Below are 14,528 nucleotides of genomic sequence, written 5' to 3'. Positions count from 1 at the left end.
CTTTATACCACAAATCTACTCAAAACGTAAATAAAACTATTTCTGTGAGAAAAACTATTTTTATCATCTCCATCATCTCTCTTGTCCTTCGTTGAAGGACATCAAACATGGATGAGAAAACTTTCTACGTTGTTGTAAGCGTTAGCAAAGGCATACATTTGGTTGAGTTGAGGTGGCCCTATTGGAGGCTACTGTTGGTAATAGTGCTCAACTTTCTACTTACCATTGTAATCCTCTACGAGCATGCCGATAGTGATTTGGGCGTTAAATTGCCCTCAACGCCAGGTTTAAGTGACATGGCTACATGGATGTGTGAGAAAGAAAGCTTGGCGGCTACGGCAAGCTTCATCCGTTAGAGGGGTATTTACGTCAAATTTTAACGGTGTTGTTCCATTAACCAGTAGAAGTGGTATTCTTACAATAAATATACATGGATTTGGAAATAAGTGAGACCTGAACACTCAGATTAATGGTAAACCTTTTAGTATATTAATAATGTATTAGGCTTAATTTTGGTGATAGGACATATGCAATTTCATCCATTAAATAGGCCCAGGTTTTAAAACAATGATAATAAGTAGTCGTGATAATATGGGAATTTATACATAACCGGGTGAACGTCATTTTTATTATAATCTGGGAGAAATTATTATCATCTAACATATCTAGAGTCTATTTGACAACGTAGATACTTTTTTATTATAAGGTAATAATGAAATCTTATAACAAATATGTTTTTTTAGCGTTGTGTTCATGAAACAGTAAATAAGACACCCGCGCATTTGTGCGGGCTTCCTTTCTAGTTTTATCTAAAAATAGTTTTGAATTGGTTAGACTAGTTTATCTGATCATAATTTAGTTGCCCATTCTGAAATGTTTGGCTTGACCAACACGTGAAGAGGAATACACAAGACTTTACAGGCAGATCAACCTGACCACGTACAGTACAAACGATTCACCATCTAGCGCACATAGTAGCTTCCAAAGTTCCAATGTGTGCCATTCAGCGATCAGCACTCCATCGTTTTTTCATGCCCTAAAGTTGAACATGTAAATCTTCTTCTTTATTTTCTTAAGACAAGTTAGTGCTTTATGGTTTATGGAAAGGGAAGGGACATAGAGCGCACCAGTAAAGGGTAAAGTGCATTGTCCTAAGCTGGTGGGTAATGGCCATCATCAAAGTTGATGGATGCAAATCACCAAAGTCAGACCAGATTGGCAGTCAATTGTGCCAAGGAAAAAAGGACAACGATTATGGTTAACACGAGTGCAAAGAATAGAAGAATGTAAGACCAAGTGGCATCAGAAAGCATCACATGATTCGTTCAAAAAAAGAAAGCATCACGTGTGTGGTTTCCGGGAAGCTGCAAATCACCTGCAAACTCAACTAGCTGCAGCCTCCTTCAGATACATATATTCTCCTCTCTGTAGTCCGTAGCAGCCTGGCAGATTGCAGATGCCAGTACCAACCACAATGACTCAATGAGCGAGCGGACGATTCCTCCTCCTGTGTCGTCGCATGGCGAGGACTTCGCCGAGGTTGTGGTGGTGCGCCATGGGGAGACATCGGCGAACGCCTTGTGCATCATTCAGGTCGGCGGTCTTGTCTTCCCTTTGTTCCTGTCACCAATAACTTGTCCTTTTCAATTTTTCTTGAGAATTATACTTGGTTGATGGCCTTCTTCAGTCAATAGCTCTTCAGTCCCCTCGTCGTCATTCCATCAATTTTCTCGAGTTGACAGATCATCAGAACAATTTTAACAGGGACAAATGGATATAGAGTTGAATGAGGCTGGCAGACAGCAAGCTGTTATGGTGAGCTTTACCAATACATTTCAAATAATGAAACAGGATTGTAATTTGGGGTTTTGTCTGAACTTTGGAATTCCATTATCGAAAAACCTGAACTTGGAATTGGTGCTAACGTCTAAGGTTGCTCGTCGGTTGGCTAAAGAAGCTAAGCCAGTTGCCGTGTACTCCTCTGATCTGAAGCGTGCTGCCGAAACGGCTCAAACTATAGCTACAGCTTGCAATGTGTCCAACGTAAGTACATGCATTATATGCTGAAGCTTCCATTTTCCAGTGGTAAACTTGCTATGTTTCTCATTTGATTTGCTTTCAGCTGGTGTTGAGTCCTGCACTGAGAGAAAGGCACATGGGAGATCTCCATGGTTTGAAGTTTGATGATGCCGTCAGAAGCAAGCCTGACGCTTACAAGGCTTTCTCATCTGAAGACAGAAGCCAAGAAATCCCTGTAACTTTCATCCTTAATTTTCTCACCAACTTCTTAGGCTTGATAATGATTGGCCTAACATTAGTAGATGTGTTTCGAACAATTTTCTGTTTTGACAGGGTGGCGGGGAGAGCCTTGACCAACTATCTGAGCGGTGTGTTTCGTACTTGAACACAATAGCTGGGAAGCACAAGGGTAGGCAGTATTGTAATATTCTCACTCTGAAGTTTTTGTATGGTTGACAGAATAGTGAAATTTGCTTGTTGAGTTAGCTATTTCAAATCTGGTAAGCATGCTATTAGTAAAGTGAAAGCTAGCGGTGCAAAGAAAATTCAGAATGCACCTGCACATTCTTATGCCGAGTCATTCAAGCAGTTGCTCATAATACACAGAAAATGAAGTTATTATGTATGCTGCATTGGCAGGGGAGCGAGTGATTGTGGTCTCCCATGGAGCGAGCATCGAGGAACTCTGCAGACACGCCGATCCAACCAGCTCAGTTCGCAGGAGAATCCCAAACACTTCGATCTGCGTCTTCAACATTTCTGGCTCCACCGGCCATTGGATTCTCGAGAGGTTTGGAGATGTCGCCCATCTCAACGAAGACGACTTCCCGTAGAATGCATTTGGTGGCGATGAGGCCTCTACGTAGTGCCTCCAACCAACCAACCAACCGGCTTCTTGGGCCATTTCATGAATCCGGGCATGAACTGTTATCTGTTTGTCTCTCTTTTCTCTCAATTTGACAATTGTAGAACTTTCGTGCTAACTGAGTCACATCGCATAACTCACGAATTCACAAATTGCAATTGCTTGATTGAAACTAGCTACTGGACTTTTCATATTTAGTACTAGTTAAATAGTCACGCATTCGTGTGACTATAACCTGCTCTGCTAGATGATAATCAACCAAACTTTTGGTTTCCAAAGTATGACAATAGAAACACGGTCCCTTGTATATGATTATTCGATTTGCTGGTGGCTTTGATCTGGGGATTAGTCAAGCACCTCAGTTAGTGAAAAAAAATAATCACGTTCAGAATCCAACCCAGGCAAGGACCGAAGCATTAACTCCGATTGTGGGATCATTCATAAAACTAAAAGTCCTTGAAAAAATTTCAAGCTTAATTAGAACAGAACATGGGATATTTATTTACCAGAGAAGTAAGAGAGAGAAAATTGATAGGGGCTGAAGTAAAAAACAGCAGGAATGCAGACATGAGAAAGAATACTGATAAGGGCCGAAGTACCAAATGCTTTTATTGCTAATTTGGATGTCTTAATACCCTGAATATGTGATGTCACAGCCGCATATCGGCATGAGTTTCAAAAAACATTCTCCTGCATGTGTGCGCCTAAACAGAATTAGCTGCTTAATGAGCTGGGGTTCACCACCCAGGATAACCTTCACTAAGCTCCGCCACTAACGGAGTTAGTACGAAATGAAGGGGCGGAGTTAGTACAAAATAAAAGGGTATCACTCCTTTGTTTTACTTTAATTTGGATCGAGTTAAGGCTGATGCAAGTATTTAAGTTTGGACTGAGTGTGCAAATAGGATGGAAATATATAAAGTATAGATAAAAAATATTTTGAACCGGGTTGTTAGGCACCCCCTCAGCTCCACTCTACGACCAAGCAACCGTCTGGTCTACTATTCTTGGCCCATTTCGTGAATTCAGACATGATCAAACCATCCGATTATCTTTCTCTTTTGCAGTACAAATACAAATTTGTCGGTACGGCAGCACAGTACTACTGTACTAGCAGAAAATGAAATCAATAGAGTTGCTATAGACCATTGACCAAGGTCTCTCCCGCTCCCCGCTCTATAGATACATGTCCATATCGTCCGAAGCTTCCTACTCAAACATTTCTCAATTAACCTCCATTGGATTAAATAATTGATCTTCGAGTTGGTCTTCTGAAGTCTGCAACGCAAGTCCCTATCTTGGGCAACAAGAACAAACAATTTGGCATACATGTGCCAATCCATGGCCTTACACACTCTTTAGTACAGTTCACAATATTTTAGCATTCATCTCAGAGTAGGACTTTCAATTAAACAGCTCAACATCTCTGAACTCTGAAGCGCAGATAGGCAGATAGCTCAACATATAAAAGCAGTAGCAAATGCATGTCCATATATGTCAACCAACAGCGAAAGTAGCAATTAATTCAGTCAGTTGAAATGGAGTTCTACGCCTATTCCATGCTCCTCATCCTGCCTCTGATACTGTACATGTCCTACCACCTCACAAGAACCCTAGCCGAGAAGAAGCCCACCACCCATGGCCTCAAGGCACACCCGCTGCTCGGCCACCTCCCGGCCTTCGTCAAGAACAGCCACCGCTTCCTTGATTGGTCGACGGAGCTCATCGCTGGCAGCCCGGAGATGAGGATTGGATTGTGGATCCCCGGGATGCGGAGCGGCATCGTCACCGGCAACCCGGCCGACGTCGAGCACATCCTGCGCACCAACTTCGCAAACTATCCCAAGGGCCAGCACGCCATTGGCATGCTCGAGGATTTCCTCGGCCATGGCCTCTTCAACTCCGACGGCGAGCAGTGGCTCTGGCAGCGCAAGAACGCCAGCTACGAGTTCAGCAAGCGCTCCCTGCGCAAGTTCGTCGTCGACGTCGTGCAGGCCGAGGTCGCCAACCGCCTGCTCCCGCTGCTCCGCCGCGCTGCCGGTGATGGTGTCGGTGGTGATGCCGTCGTCCTCGACTTGCAGGACGTGCTCCAGCGATTCGGGTTCGACACCATCTGTATGGTGGCGTTCGGGCATGACCCGCGCTGCCTCGCCGACGGCGGGGTCCTGGAGGAGGCCAAGTCGGAGTTCATGCACAACTTCGGCGAGGCGCTGGACCTCGTCATCGGCCGCTTCATGGACCCCATCGAGGTCTCCTGGAAGATCAAGAAGTGGCTCAACATCGGCACCGAGCGCCGCCTGAAGAAAGCCATCGCCGACGTCCATGCCTTCGCCATGGACATTGTCCGCGCCCGGCGCCAGAGCGCGTCCGTGAAAGACAGAGACGACGTCTTGTCAAGGTTCGTGGCGAGCGACGAGCACAGCGACGAGGTCCTCCGCGACATCGTCCTCAGCTTCCTCGTCGCCGGCCGTGAGACGACGTCGTCGGGGCTGACGTGGTTCTTCTGGCTGTTGTCATCCCGGCCCGACGTCGTGGCGCGGATCGCCGACGAGGTCCGCGCTGTGAGGAAGGCGACCGGCACGCGCCCCGGCGAGCCATTCGGGTTCGACGCGCTCCGGGAGATGCACTACCTCCACGCCGCGCTCACGGAGTCGATGCGGCTGTACCCGCCGGTGCCGACCGACCCGCAGTCGTGCGCGGCGGACGACACACTCCCCGACGGCACGTTCGTTCGCGCCGGCTGGTTCGTGAACTACAGCGCGTACGCCATGGGGAGGCTCGCCGCCATATGGGGCGAGGACTGCATGGAGTACAGGCCGGAGCGATGGCTCGGTGACGACGGCGCGTTCCAGCCGGCGAGCCCGTTCCGGTTCACGGTGTTCCACGCGGGGCCGAGGATGTGCCTCGGGAAGGAGATGGCGTACGTGCAGATGAAGTCCATAGTTGCTAACGTGATCGAGGAGTTGGTGGTCGACGTCGTCAAGGAGGTCGCCGGCGGGGGCGTTCCGGAGCATGTGTTCTCTATATCGCTGAGGATGAAGGGTGGCTTACCTGTGAAGATAAGGAGAAACGGTGAATCTTTTTAGGGGATGGTGAATTGGTGATTCTTGCAGCTGAATTAACAGGAGAACTATATATCTTAGCGCTGTGTTTCTTACTTGAACACCTGTTGTTGAAAGATGAACGCTTGTGCCGGTCGTTTCGAAAAAACTTCTATCGGTAGCGTGTTACCACTTACTCCCTCTCTCATTTTTCTGATTTTTTTTCAATCTTTGACCCTACGACTTATTTAAAAATTTATATATTTTTTTAAAATAAGTCACACATAAAGTATTATTTATATTTTATCATCTAATAAGAAAAAATTTAAATAGGATTGACGACCAATATTGGACATAAAAACTCACAACTATACTTAAAATAGAACGGAACGAGTACCACTTTTCTTTCCTTGTACGGTTGTGTTCAGCAGTAGATTTTACCGGGTTTGTGCACGAGGAAAACGTGGTCTCTTGCTTTTCACTCATTAGATTTTGTTTATTCGTACTGCGTCGCCATCCTTGGATAGTGGTTACAAATACTGAAATGACCCAATAGCTGATGTTACGTGTGGTCCGGCAGGACATATGCGAGGCACTGTTCGTCCAAGCATTCAGGCCGCAGCACCTGGTCCCCGGTGGCTGAGGCTAGCAGCCACCCTCCGCCCCATCTCGCCGGCGACGGCGGCTGTCAGGTATCCTCTGTTCCCTCTCGCCTGCGGCCATCAGGTGTCAGCTGTCACCATGGCGAAGGAGGTCGATCGGTTCGTGGAGCTGGTGGTTGTCCGGCACGGCGAGACGTCGTGGAACTCCTCCCGCATCGTTCAGGTCGGTAGCCAACACCAAGCATCTGTTGCTTTATCCTTCTGACGATGACGATTCGTTGCGTTGGAAAAATGAAAATACATACTCCTGATAGAACACTGAACTTCTGCAATAGGGGCAAATGGATCCAGAGCTGAACGAGATTGGAAAACAGCAGGCTGTTGTGGTACGATACACACTAGCTCAAAATTTACTGTTTTTTTTATCAACAAACTTGCTCAAAATTTCGAAGCAGAACCGCCAATATGTGGATTTATGGTATTACCAGCATTGGTAGTTTAATTTGACATTTTCTGTCTGAATGAATCGATCTGATGCGAACGTGTAAGGTGGCTCGTCGTCTGGCAAGAGAAGCTAGGCCAGCTGCTATATACTCGTCTGATTTGAAGCGTGCTGCTGAGACTGCAGAAATCATAGCAAAAGCCTGTGATGTATCAAACGTGAGTTTTTCTAGCCTACCTTTTCCTGCTTTCTCCTCCATGAGTAACACCAATAATTTGTTCCAGGTAGTGTTGACTGAAGCACTAAGAGAAAGGCACATGGGATATCTGCAAGGTTTGACGTGGGATGATGCTATGAATAAAAGCCTAGGCGTTTTCAAAGGCTTTGCTAATTTTGAAGTAAAAAATGGTTTGGACTTTGATGACAGAAACCACGAATTGCCGGTAAGTTCCAAACCGTATTTTTTCTTTGGAACACTTATAACCCGAGAAATGTAACTTTGTCTATGTCTGTTAAATCAGAAGTGGAGTGAGTGTATACCATTTTGTAGCACTAGTACTATATAACTTTTGAAAAGTTTATCATTGTTTCAAATGATGTTTAGGACGGTGGAGAAAGTCTTAACCAGTTAAGTGAGCGGTGCATCTCCTACCTGAACAAAGTTGCTCAGAATCATATCGGTAAGTATCAAACTGTCATAAAAAAATCGAACTTTTACTCCATTTCATTTGTGTATGCCATTGTACACCTTATCTTTACAAGCTGCTATCCTGGAACCTTGAAGATGTTTTGCTAATGTTGCATTGACAGGGGAGCGGGTGATTGTTGTCGGCCATGGTGCTGCCATACTAGAACTCTGCCGGCACACTGATCCACCCAACAGCTCGATTCGCAGGAAAATTCCCAATACTTCACTGAACATTTTCCGCATTTCCGGCGTCACCGGCCGGTGGATCCTTGAGAGGTGTGGAGACGTCGGCCATCTCAGTGAAAATGGCTTTCTGGAGAACGCATTTGGCGGCGATGGAGCCTCTGCCTAACACATTCAGCGACTCATCTTGTCAGTGTATTCAGTGATTCGATCACCCATGACTAGAAGTCTGAAACATTTTTTGTTTTTCTGATTGCTATTTTCTTCGATGTGATAATCATGATGAATTGATCATAAACTACTCGTTGTTTCGTCGTGTTAGCTGTATATCAATCTGCAAAACAATCGCAAAAAGGGGGGGAAAGATGCAAATCTGAAGGGAAAAAAAAGGCTAATTCGGATGTCCTCCCTTAGACTGAGGACCGGCTCTCTGCCGTTGGATGATCTTCTCGGTACTGTAGCATCGCAATTGAACGGTTAAGATTGCGTTTAGATCGTCAGGTCAGGTGCGTCCCTGCTGTTTTAAGGCCGGCCCATCGGTTGCTGCTTCTCGCCTCCGCGTTTCCTCACCCCGCCGCCGCAGCCGCAGCCGCCGCCGACGCCGTCGCCGTCGCCGCCGCCGCAGCCGCCGTCACCGCCGCCGCCGCCGCGTCGTCTGCGTTTCATGTTCAGGCTCCTGCCCCGCATCACCCCGCTCCCGCGCCGCCGCCTCCGTCGCAGCCACAACCCAAACCCACTAATCTCCCCCGCCGTCGCTGCTTCCCTCGCCGGCGTCCTCGCCACCCGCTCCACGAACCCCACCTGGGCACGGTCCCTCGCGGCGCTGCTCCCCTCCCCGCTCTCCGACGCCCACCTCGCCGCCGCCGTCTCCTCCCTGCCCGACCCCGACCTCGCCGTCGCTCTCCTCTCCTGGTCACAGTCCCCCGACCACCATGTCGCCCTCCAGGACCCTACTCCTCTGGCCCACTCCGCGCTGCTCCGCCTCCTCGCCCGCTCCCGCCGCTTCGACGCCGTGGACGACACGCTCCAGTCTATGTCTCTCGCGGGCGCCGCGCCCACGCGCGCCTGCCTCGGCGCGCTCGTCGCCGCCTACGCCGACGCTGGCATGCTTGGAAAGGCCACCAAGATGTGCGAGCGCGTAAGGGAGCAGTACGGCTCGCTCCCGGAGGTGACCCATTGCAACCGCCTGCTCAAGCTCCTAGTGGAGCAGCGGCGCTGGGATGACGCCCGTAAGCTGTATGATGAAATGCTTGGCAAGGATAGTGGTGCGGATAACTACAGTACTTGTGTGCTTGTCCGGGGACTGTGCCTGGAAAGGCGAGTGGAAGAGGGGTTGAAATTGATTGAAGCAAGGTGGGGAGCTGGGTGCATTCCACATGTAGTGTTCTATAATGTCTTGATCGATGGGTATTGCCGGCGTGGAGATATGGGTAGAGGATTGTTGCTGTTGGGGGAAATGGAGACAAAGGGATTCTTGCCAACCCTTGTGACATATGGTTCTCTTATAAATTGGCTTGGAAAGAAGGGTGATCTAGAGAAGATTGGGAGTTTATTTTTGGAGATGAGGAAAAGGGGATTTTCCCCCAATGTCCAGATTTATAACAGTGTCATAGATGCTTTGTGCAAATGCCGGTCTGCAACACAGGCTATGGTGATCTTGAAGCAGATGTTTGCAAGTGGATGTGACCCAGATATCATCACATTTAATACTTTGATAACTGGGCTGTGCCACGAAGGGCATGTTCGAAAGGCTGAGCATTTTTTGAGGGAGGCCATCAGGAGGGAGTTGAACCCAAATCAGCTTAGCTACACTCCATTGATTCATGGGTTCTGCATGAGAGGGGAGTTGATGGTTGCATCAGATTTGCTTGTGGAAATGATGGGCAGAGGGCATACTCCTGATGTTGTCACATTTGGAGCACTAATTCATGGTCTTGTAGTTGCTGGCAAAGTCAGTGAGGCTTTGATTGTTCGTGAGAAGATGACAGAAAGACAGGTATTCCCGGATGTTAACATATACAATGTATTGATTAGTGGTTTGTGCAAGAAACGCATGCTTCCTGCAGCTAAGAACATTCTTGAAGAGATGCTTGAGAAAAATGTCCAACCTGATGAGTTTGTTTACGCCACATTAATTGATGGATTCATTAGGAGTGAGAATCTTGGTGATGCAAGGAAAATATTCGAATTCATGGAACACAAGGGTATCTGCCCTGACATTGTTAGCTGCAATGCCATGATAAAAGGTTATTGTCAGTTTGGAATGATGAGCGAGGCAATTCTATGCATGAGCAACATGAGAAAGGTTGGGTGCATACCGGACGAGTTTACATATACTACAGTTATTAGTGGCTATGCTAAACAAGGTAACCTTAATGGAGCTCTAAGGTGGTTATGTGATATGATCAAGCGGAAATGCAAGCCAAATGTTGTTACATACTCTTCATTAATAAATGGATACTGTAAGACAGGTGATACAGACTTTGCAGAAGGCTTGTTTGCAAATATGCAGGCTGAAGCTCTATCTCCTAATGTGGTAACTTATACCATCCTAATTGGTAGTCTGTTTAAAAAAGACAAAGTACTCAGAGCTGGTTTGTACTTTGAAACCATGTTGCTTAACCATTGTTCTCCTAATGATGTTACCTTACATTATCTAGTCAATGGGCTCACTAGTTGTACTCCTTGTGTCATCAACTCTATCTGCTGTAACACTAGTGAGGTGCATGGCAAGGATGCCCTTTTAGTCGTATTCAAGAAATTGGTTTTTGACATAGGGGATCCAAGGAATTCAGCATACAATGCCATCATCTTCAGCCTGTGTAGACATAATATGCTCAGGGAAGCATTGGATTTTAAAAATAGGATGGCTAAAAAGGGCTATGTGCCGAATCCTATCACCTTCCTTTCACTTCTTTATGGCTTTTGTTCTGTTGGAAAATCAGTGAATTGGAGGACCATCCTTCCTAATGAATTTCAGCAAGAGGAGTTCGAGATAATATTTAGATACAAGTTTTTGTTTGACCAATATGCAACTGAGTCAGTTTGCTGTGAAGTCTCCAGGGTTTTACAGCAATATCTTGCAGAGTGTAAATCCTTGCAGCGTGTGGAGCAGAAATTTGCTAATTCTTGATGCCCGTCTACCTGGCTCTTGTAAATGAGGGAGATCATTTATTCTTTTGTTTGGCCAGAAAAATCACCAGCCAAATTCATTATGAAAGAAAGGAGAGTGTAGGGTACAAAGTTACTGCAACAAGGTTGTTGTTACGGCTTATTTGATTTTTTTACTTCAGCAACTGGAGGTTGAAAGATCAGGAACGTTCATAGTACCATCTAACTGGAGGAGTGGTATTAATATGACCAAATCTCCCGCAGAGATCTCCACCCAAAGGTATTAATCTTGCTATGACTGGTCATATGTGATTTTAGATTATGCTTGAATCTTTGATGGTTGAAGACTCAAAAGTTTTTCTGACAACTCAACTACAGTAAAATTGAACATTAGAACTTCTAAAATTCCATGTGCTAGTTCCCCTTCTTTAAATTGTTTACTCAATTCTAGACTTGCTAGAGGAAACAAAAAAAACATACTACTGGTGTCCTGTTTCTGTAAACATAGTTATCTTCTCATTCACAATTCATTGGCATCATTCGTTTGGAATTACATGTGAAAGGAAAATGTTGCATTAGTTTCTTGTCCATGTTGATGCTGTGTCTGAATTAATATTTGCTGTTGTTCTCAAGGTCGTTAGTAACTAAATTATAGTATGTTTTTATGTTGCAGTAATCATTAACCTGTAACTGAAGTCATCAGTCGACATTGATTTTTTTTTTTCATTTTACTCTGTTCAATTCTTCAGTAACATATCAATAAATGTAAGACTTATGAAACTTCGAATTCGTACTGGTATAGAGCTTTCGTGCTTGCACTTTAGTTGCCTGTCAAGCAGAAGCAATGCTTATGAGATTTTTACTGAAAAATAAATAACTTCTTGCTGCTTTTCAGGTGAATTTATTTAACCCTATGACTTTTCCATGGTTAGTGTCTCCAATGGCCACTCAACTACAGTTGATGCTATTGTGACACTGCAAGCAAGATTATTTGGCAGGATGCGCAGGTGTAAATCAGACTGCAATGTCGCTTAAGCGCAGGACCGTCGTAGCAACTGCAGCTAGATCATACTTCCTCCGTCCCATAAAAAACCAACCTAATACTTGATGTTGACACATCATAGTATTACGAATCTAGACATATCGCTATCCAGATACGTAGTATTAGGATGTGTCAACGTCCAGTACTAGATTGGTTTTTTATGGGTACGCGATTTAGAATTTTGTTGTCCTTCTATCATTCGGTATAGGCGACGGTTGCAGACTTGCAGATCACAACACCCTCCGTCAGACCATCACTCAGTAAGTATGCAGGTAGTTTCTTTTAGCTTTAGGTGTAGGAGTGCAGGACATTGTATAGCTTACACGTAATTTTACATGTACAAACACTCGTTGGTATCATGACAAATCTGGAAATCTTGCCGTCTTGCTCATCTAGAACAATGCCATTACAAAGTTTTTTTTATGGCCATGACCGACATTTTGGGTGCTGCATCATCACTATCCACTATAGGAGTCCCATGTCTCAGTATTTTGTGTATTTTCTGCACAAATCTGCTCAAATGTATCATTAGTTTTCTGCACAAATCTGCTCAAATGTATCATTAGTTTTCCGCAGAAATCTGCTCAAATTTATCATTAGTTCATCAGTAATGTACTTACAGTATTCATTTGGCAGTAAGAACAACACCTGAAAGTTGGTCATATAGTTGCTTAAACAGGTCTATTTGTGTCTTACATGGCTGACTTCAACTTGTTAAATTTGTACAATACAGTGATACGCCATCCTTTTATTGATTAATTGGCATCAATTCAACCCAGGGAAAATCATTTTTCTGCCGCTGTAGTCCAGTAGGAAATGGAAAACGGCCAAAAACAACCAAATCACAAACGTTATTCTTAACCCATAAGCTCAAAACGAAAAGAGCAAAACTTGAAGCTTAACTAATTATAGTACCATTCAGCGGCAAAGTACCCTTGTGGCCTTCTCTAGTAAGCTTCAGTCTTTCTCCTAATCTTCACAGGTAGTCCACCCTTCATCCTCAGCGTCACCGAGAGCACGTGCTCCGGCACGCCGCCGCCGGCGATCTCCTTGACGACGTCGACCTCGAACTCCTCAAGCACGTTTGCAACTATGGACTTCATCTGCACGTACGCCATCTCCTTCCCGAGGCACATCCTCGGCCCCGCATGGAACACCGTGAACCGGAACGGGCTCGCCGGCTGGAACGCGCCGTCGTCGCCGAGCCACCTCTCCGGCCTGTACTCCAAGCAGTCCTCGCCCCAGATGGCGGCGAGACGCCCCATGGCGTACGCGCTGTACGTCACCGACCAGCCGGCGCGGAGGAGCGTGCCGTCGGGGAGCGTGTCGTCCGCCGCGCACGACTGCGAGTCGATCGGCGCCGGCGGGTACAGCCGCATCGACTCCGTGAGCGCGGCGTGGAGGTAGTGCATCTCCCGGAGCGCGTCGAACCCAAACGGCTCGCCGGGGCGCGTGCCGGTCGCCTCCCTCACCGCGCGGACCTCGTCGGCGATGCGCGCCGCGACGTCGGGCCGGGACGACAAGAGCCAGAAGAACCAGCTCAGCCCCGACGCCGTCGTCTCGCGGCCGGCGATGAGGAAGCTGAGGACGATGTCGCGGAGGACCTCGTCGCTGTGCTCGTCGCTCGCCACGAACCTCGACAAGACGTCGTCTCTGTCTTGCACGGACGCGCTCTGGCGCCGTGTGCGGACAATGTCCATGGCGAAGGCATGGACGTCGGCGATGGCCTTCCTCAGGCGGTGCTCGGTGCCGACGTTGAGCCACTTCTTGATCTTCCAGGAGACCTCGATGGGATCAAAGAAGCGGCCGACGACGAGGTCCTGCGCCTCGCCGAAGGTGTGCATGAACTCCGACCTGGCATCCTCCATGACACCGCCGTCGGCGAGGCAGCGCGGGTCGTGCCCGAACGCCACCATACAGATGGTATCAAACCCGAATCGCTGGAGCACTTCCTGCAAGTCGAGGACGACGATATCACCACCACGACCATCACCGGCGGCGCGGCGGAGCAGCGGGAGGAAGCGGTCGGCGACCTCGGCCTGCACGACGTCGACGACGAACCTGCGCAGGGAGCGCTTGCTGAACTCGTAGCTGGCGTTCTTGCGCTGCCAGAGCCACTGCTCGCCGTCGGAGTTGAAGAGGCCATGTCCGAGGAAGTCCTCGAGCATGCCAATGGCGTGCTCCCCCTTGGGATAGTTGGCGAAGTTGGTGCGCAGGATGTGCTCGACGTCGGCCGGGTTGCCGGTGATGATGCCGGTGCGCATCCCGGGGATCCAGAAGCCCATCCTCATCTCCGGGCTGCCGACGATGAGCTCCATCGTCCAGTCGAGGAAGCGGTGGCTGTTGTTGACGAACGCCGGGAGGTGGCCGAGCAGCGGGTGCGCCTTGAGGCCATGGGTGGTGGGCTTCTTCTTGTCGGCGAGGATTCTTGTGAGGTGGTAGGAGACGTAGAGTATCGGAGGGAGGAAGAAGAGCATGGAACAGTAGTAAGAGTCCATTGCCATTGATCGACTTGGTAGCAAGCTGGTTGATGGA

At 47.5% G+C, this 14,528-nt stretch overlaps 5 protein-coding genes across 7 annotated transcripts; 4 read left to right on the top strand and 1 right to left on the bottom strand.

Annotated features, from left to right (window-relative positions):
- Window positions 1-1,340: 1,340 nt before the first annotated feature.
- LOC127756844 (phosphoglycerate mutase-like protein 4) lies at window positions 1,341-3,094 on the top strand. Of its 3 annotated transcripts, none has more exons than XM_052282233.1 (6): window positions 1,341-1,593; window positions 1,765-1,815; window positions 1,933-2,043; window positions 2,123-2,254; window positions 2,353-2,387; window positions 2,659-3,090. In XM_052282233.1, exons 1-6 carry the CDS (start codon window positions 1,483-1,485, stop codon window positions 2,870-2,872), a joined length of 654 nt encoding a protein of 217 aa, XP_052138193.1. In that variant the 5' UTR covers window positions 1,341-1,482; the 3' UTR covers window positions 2,873-3,090. The 3 variants fall into 3 exon arrangements, with proteins under 3 accessions (XP_052138193.1, XP_052138192.1, XP_052138194.1); XM_052282232.1 differs by having other exon boundaries at window positions 2,353-2,440; window positions 2,659-3,088; XM_052282234.1 differs by having other exon boundaries at window positions 1,489-1,593; window positions 1,743-1,815; window positions 2,353-2,440; window positions 2,659-3,094.
- Window positions 3,095-4,408: 1,314 nt separating this feature from the next.
- Window positions 4,409-6,020, top strand: LOC127756843 (cytochrome P450 CYP94D108-like). Its single transcript, XM_052282231.1, has one exon. The coding sequence runs from the start codon at window positions 4,423-4,425 to the stop codon at window positions 5,968-5,970; it is 1,548 nt and encodes a 515-aa protein (XP_052138191.1). The 5' UTR covers window positions 4,409-4,422; the 3' UTR covers window positions 5,971-6,020.
- A 472-nt stretch (window positions 6,021-6,492) lies between these two features.
- LOC127757798 (phosphoglycerate mutase-like protein 4) lies at window positions 6,493-8,151 on the top strand. Its single transcript, XM_052283385.1, has 6 exons — window positions 6,493-6,750; window positions 6,863-6,913; window positions 7,077-7,187; window positions 7,254-7,412; window positions 7,574-7,649; window positions 7,780-8,151. Exons 1-6 carry the CDS (start codon window positions 6,511-6,513, stop codon window positions 8,007-8,009), a joined length of 867 nt encoding a protein of 288 aa, XP_052139345.1. The 5' UTR covers window positions 6,493-6,510; the 3' UTR covers window positions 8,010-8,151.
- A 273-nt stretch (window positions 8,152-8,424) lies between these two features.
- Window positions 8,425-12,602, top strand: LOC127757694 (pentatricopeptide repeat-containing protein At1g52620-like). Its single transcript, XM_052283261.1, has 2 exons — window positions 8,425-11,231; window positions 11,847-12,602. The coding sequence occupies exon 1, from the start codon at window positions 8,505-8,507 to the stop codon at window positions 10,971-10,973; it is 2,469 nt and encodes an 822-aa protein (XP_052139221.1). The 5' UTR covers window positions 8,425-8,504; the 3' UTR covers window positions 10,974-11,231; window positions 11,847-12,602.
- Window positions 12,603-12,937: 335 nt separating this feature from the next.
- Window positions 12,938-14,512, bottom strand: LOC127757695 (cytochrome P450 CYP94D108-like). Its single transcript, XM_052283262.1, has one exon. The coding sequence runs from the start codon at window positions 14,495-14,497 to the stop codon at window positions 12,941-12,943; it is 1,557 nt and encodes a 518-aa protein (XP_052139222.1). The 5' UTR covers window positions 14,498-14,512; the 3' UTR covers window positions 12,938-12,940.
- Window positions 14,513-14,528: the final 16 nt, after the last annotated feature.

Source organism: Oryza glaberrima, chromosome 12 (assembly GCF_000147395.1).
Source record: "Oryza glaberrima chromosome 12, OglaRS2, whole genome shotgun sequence".
Lineage (NCBI taxonomy): Eukaryota > Viridiplantae > Streptophyta > Magnoliopsida > Poales > Poaceae > Oryza > Oryza glaberrima.
The sequence above is the reverse complement of the archived record's forward strand: the minus strand, read 5'-3'. Positions and strand labels throughout refer to the sequence as shown.

What these genes read in the sequence shown, in the direction of transcription:
- LOC127756844 (XM_052282232.1), top strand. Translation starts at nt 1,483, where the DNA reads ATGAGCGAGCGGACGATTCCTCCTCCTGTGTCGTCGCATGGCGAGGAC. An exon ending in CAGCTTGCAATGTGTCCAAC is followed by an intron (nt 2,044 to 2,122) that starts GTAAGTACATGC and finishes ATTTGCTTTCAG; the next exon opens with CTGGTGTTGAGTCCTGCACT. An exon ending in GCACAAGGGTAGGCAGTATT is followed by an intron (nt 2,441 to 2,658) that starts GTAATATTCTCA and finishes CTGCATTGGCAG; the next exon opens with GGGAGCGAGTGATTGTGGTC.
- LOC127756843 (XM_052282231.1), top strand. Translation starts at nt 4,423, where the DNA reads ATGGAGTTCTACGCCTATTCCATGCTCCTCATCCTGCCTCTGATACTG.
- LOC127757798 (XM_052283385.1), top strand. Translation starts at nt 6,511, where the DNA reads ATGCGAGGCACTGTTCGTCCAAGCATTCAGGCCGCAGCACCTGGTCCC. An exon ending in ACTCCTCCCGCATCGTTCAG is followed by an intron (nt 6,751 to 6,862) that starts GTCGGTAGCCAA and finishes CTTCTGCAATAG; the next exon opens with GGGCAAATGGATCCAGAGCT. An exon ending in ACAGAAACCACGAATTGCCG is followed by an intron (nt 7,413 to 7,573) that starts GTAAGTTCCAAA and finishes AATGATGTTTAG; the next exon opens with GACGGTGGAGAAAGTCTTAA.
- LOC127757694 (XM_052283261.1), top strand. Translation starts at nt 8,505, where the DNA reads ATGTTCAGGCTCCTGCCCCGCATCACCCCGCTCCCGCGCCGCCGCCTC.
- LOC127757695 (XM_052283262.1), bottom strand. Translation starts at nt 14,497, where the DNA reads ATGGCAATGGACTCTTACTACTGTTCCATGCTCTTCTTCCTCCCTCCG.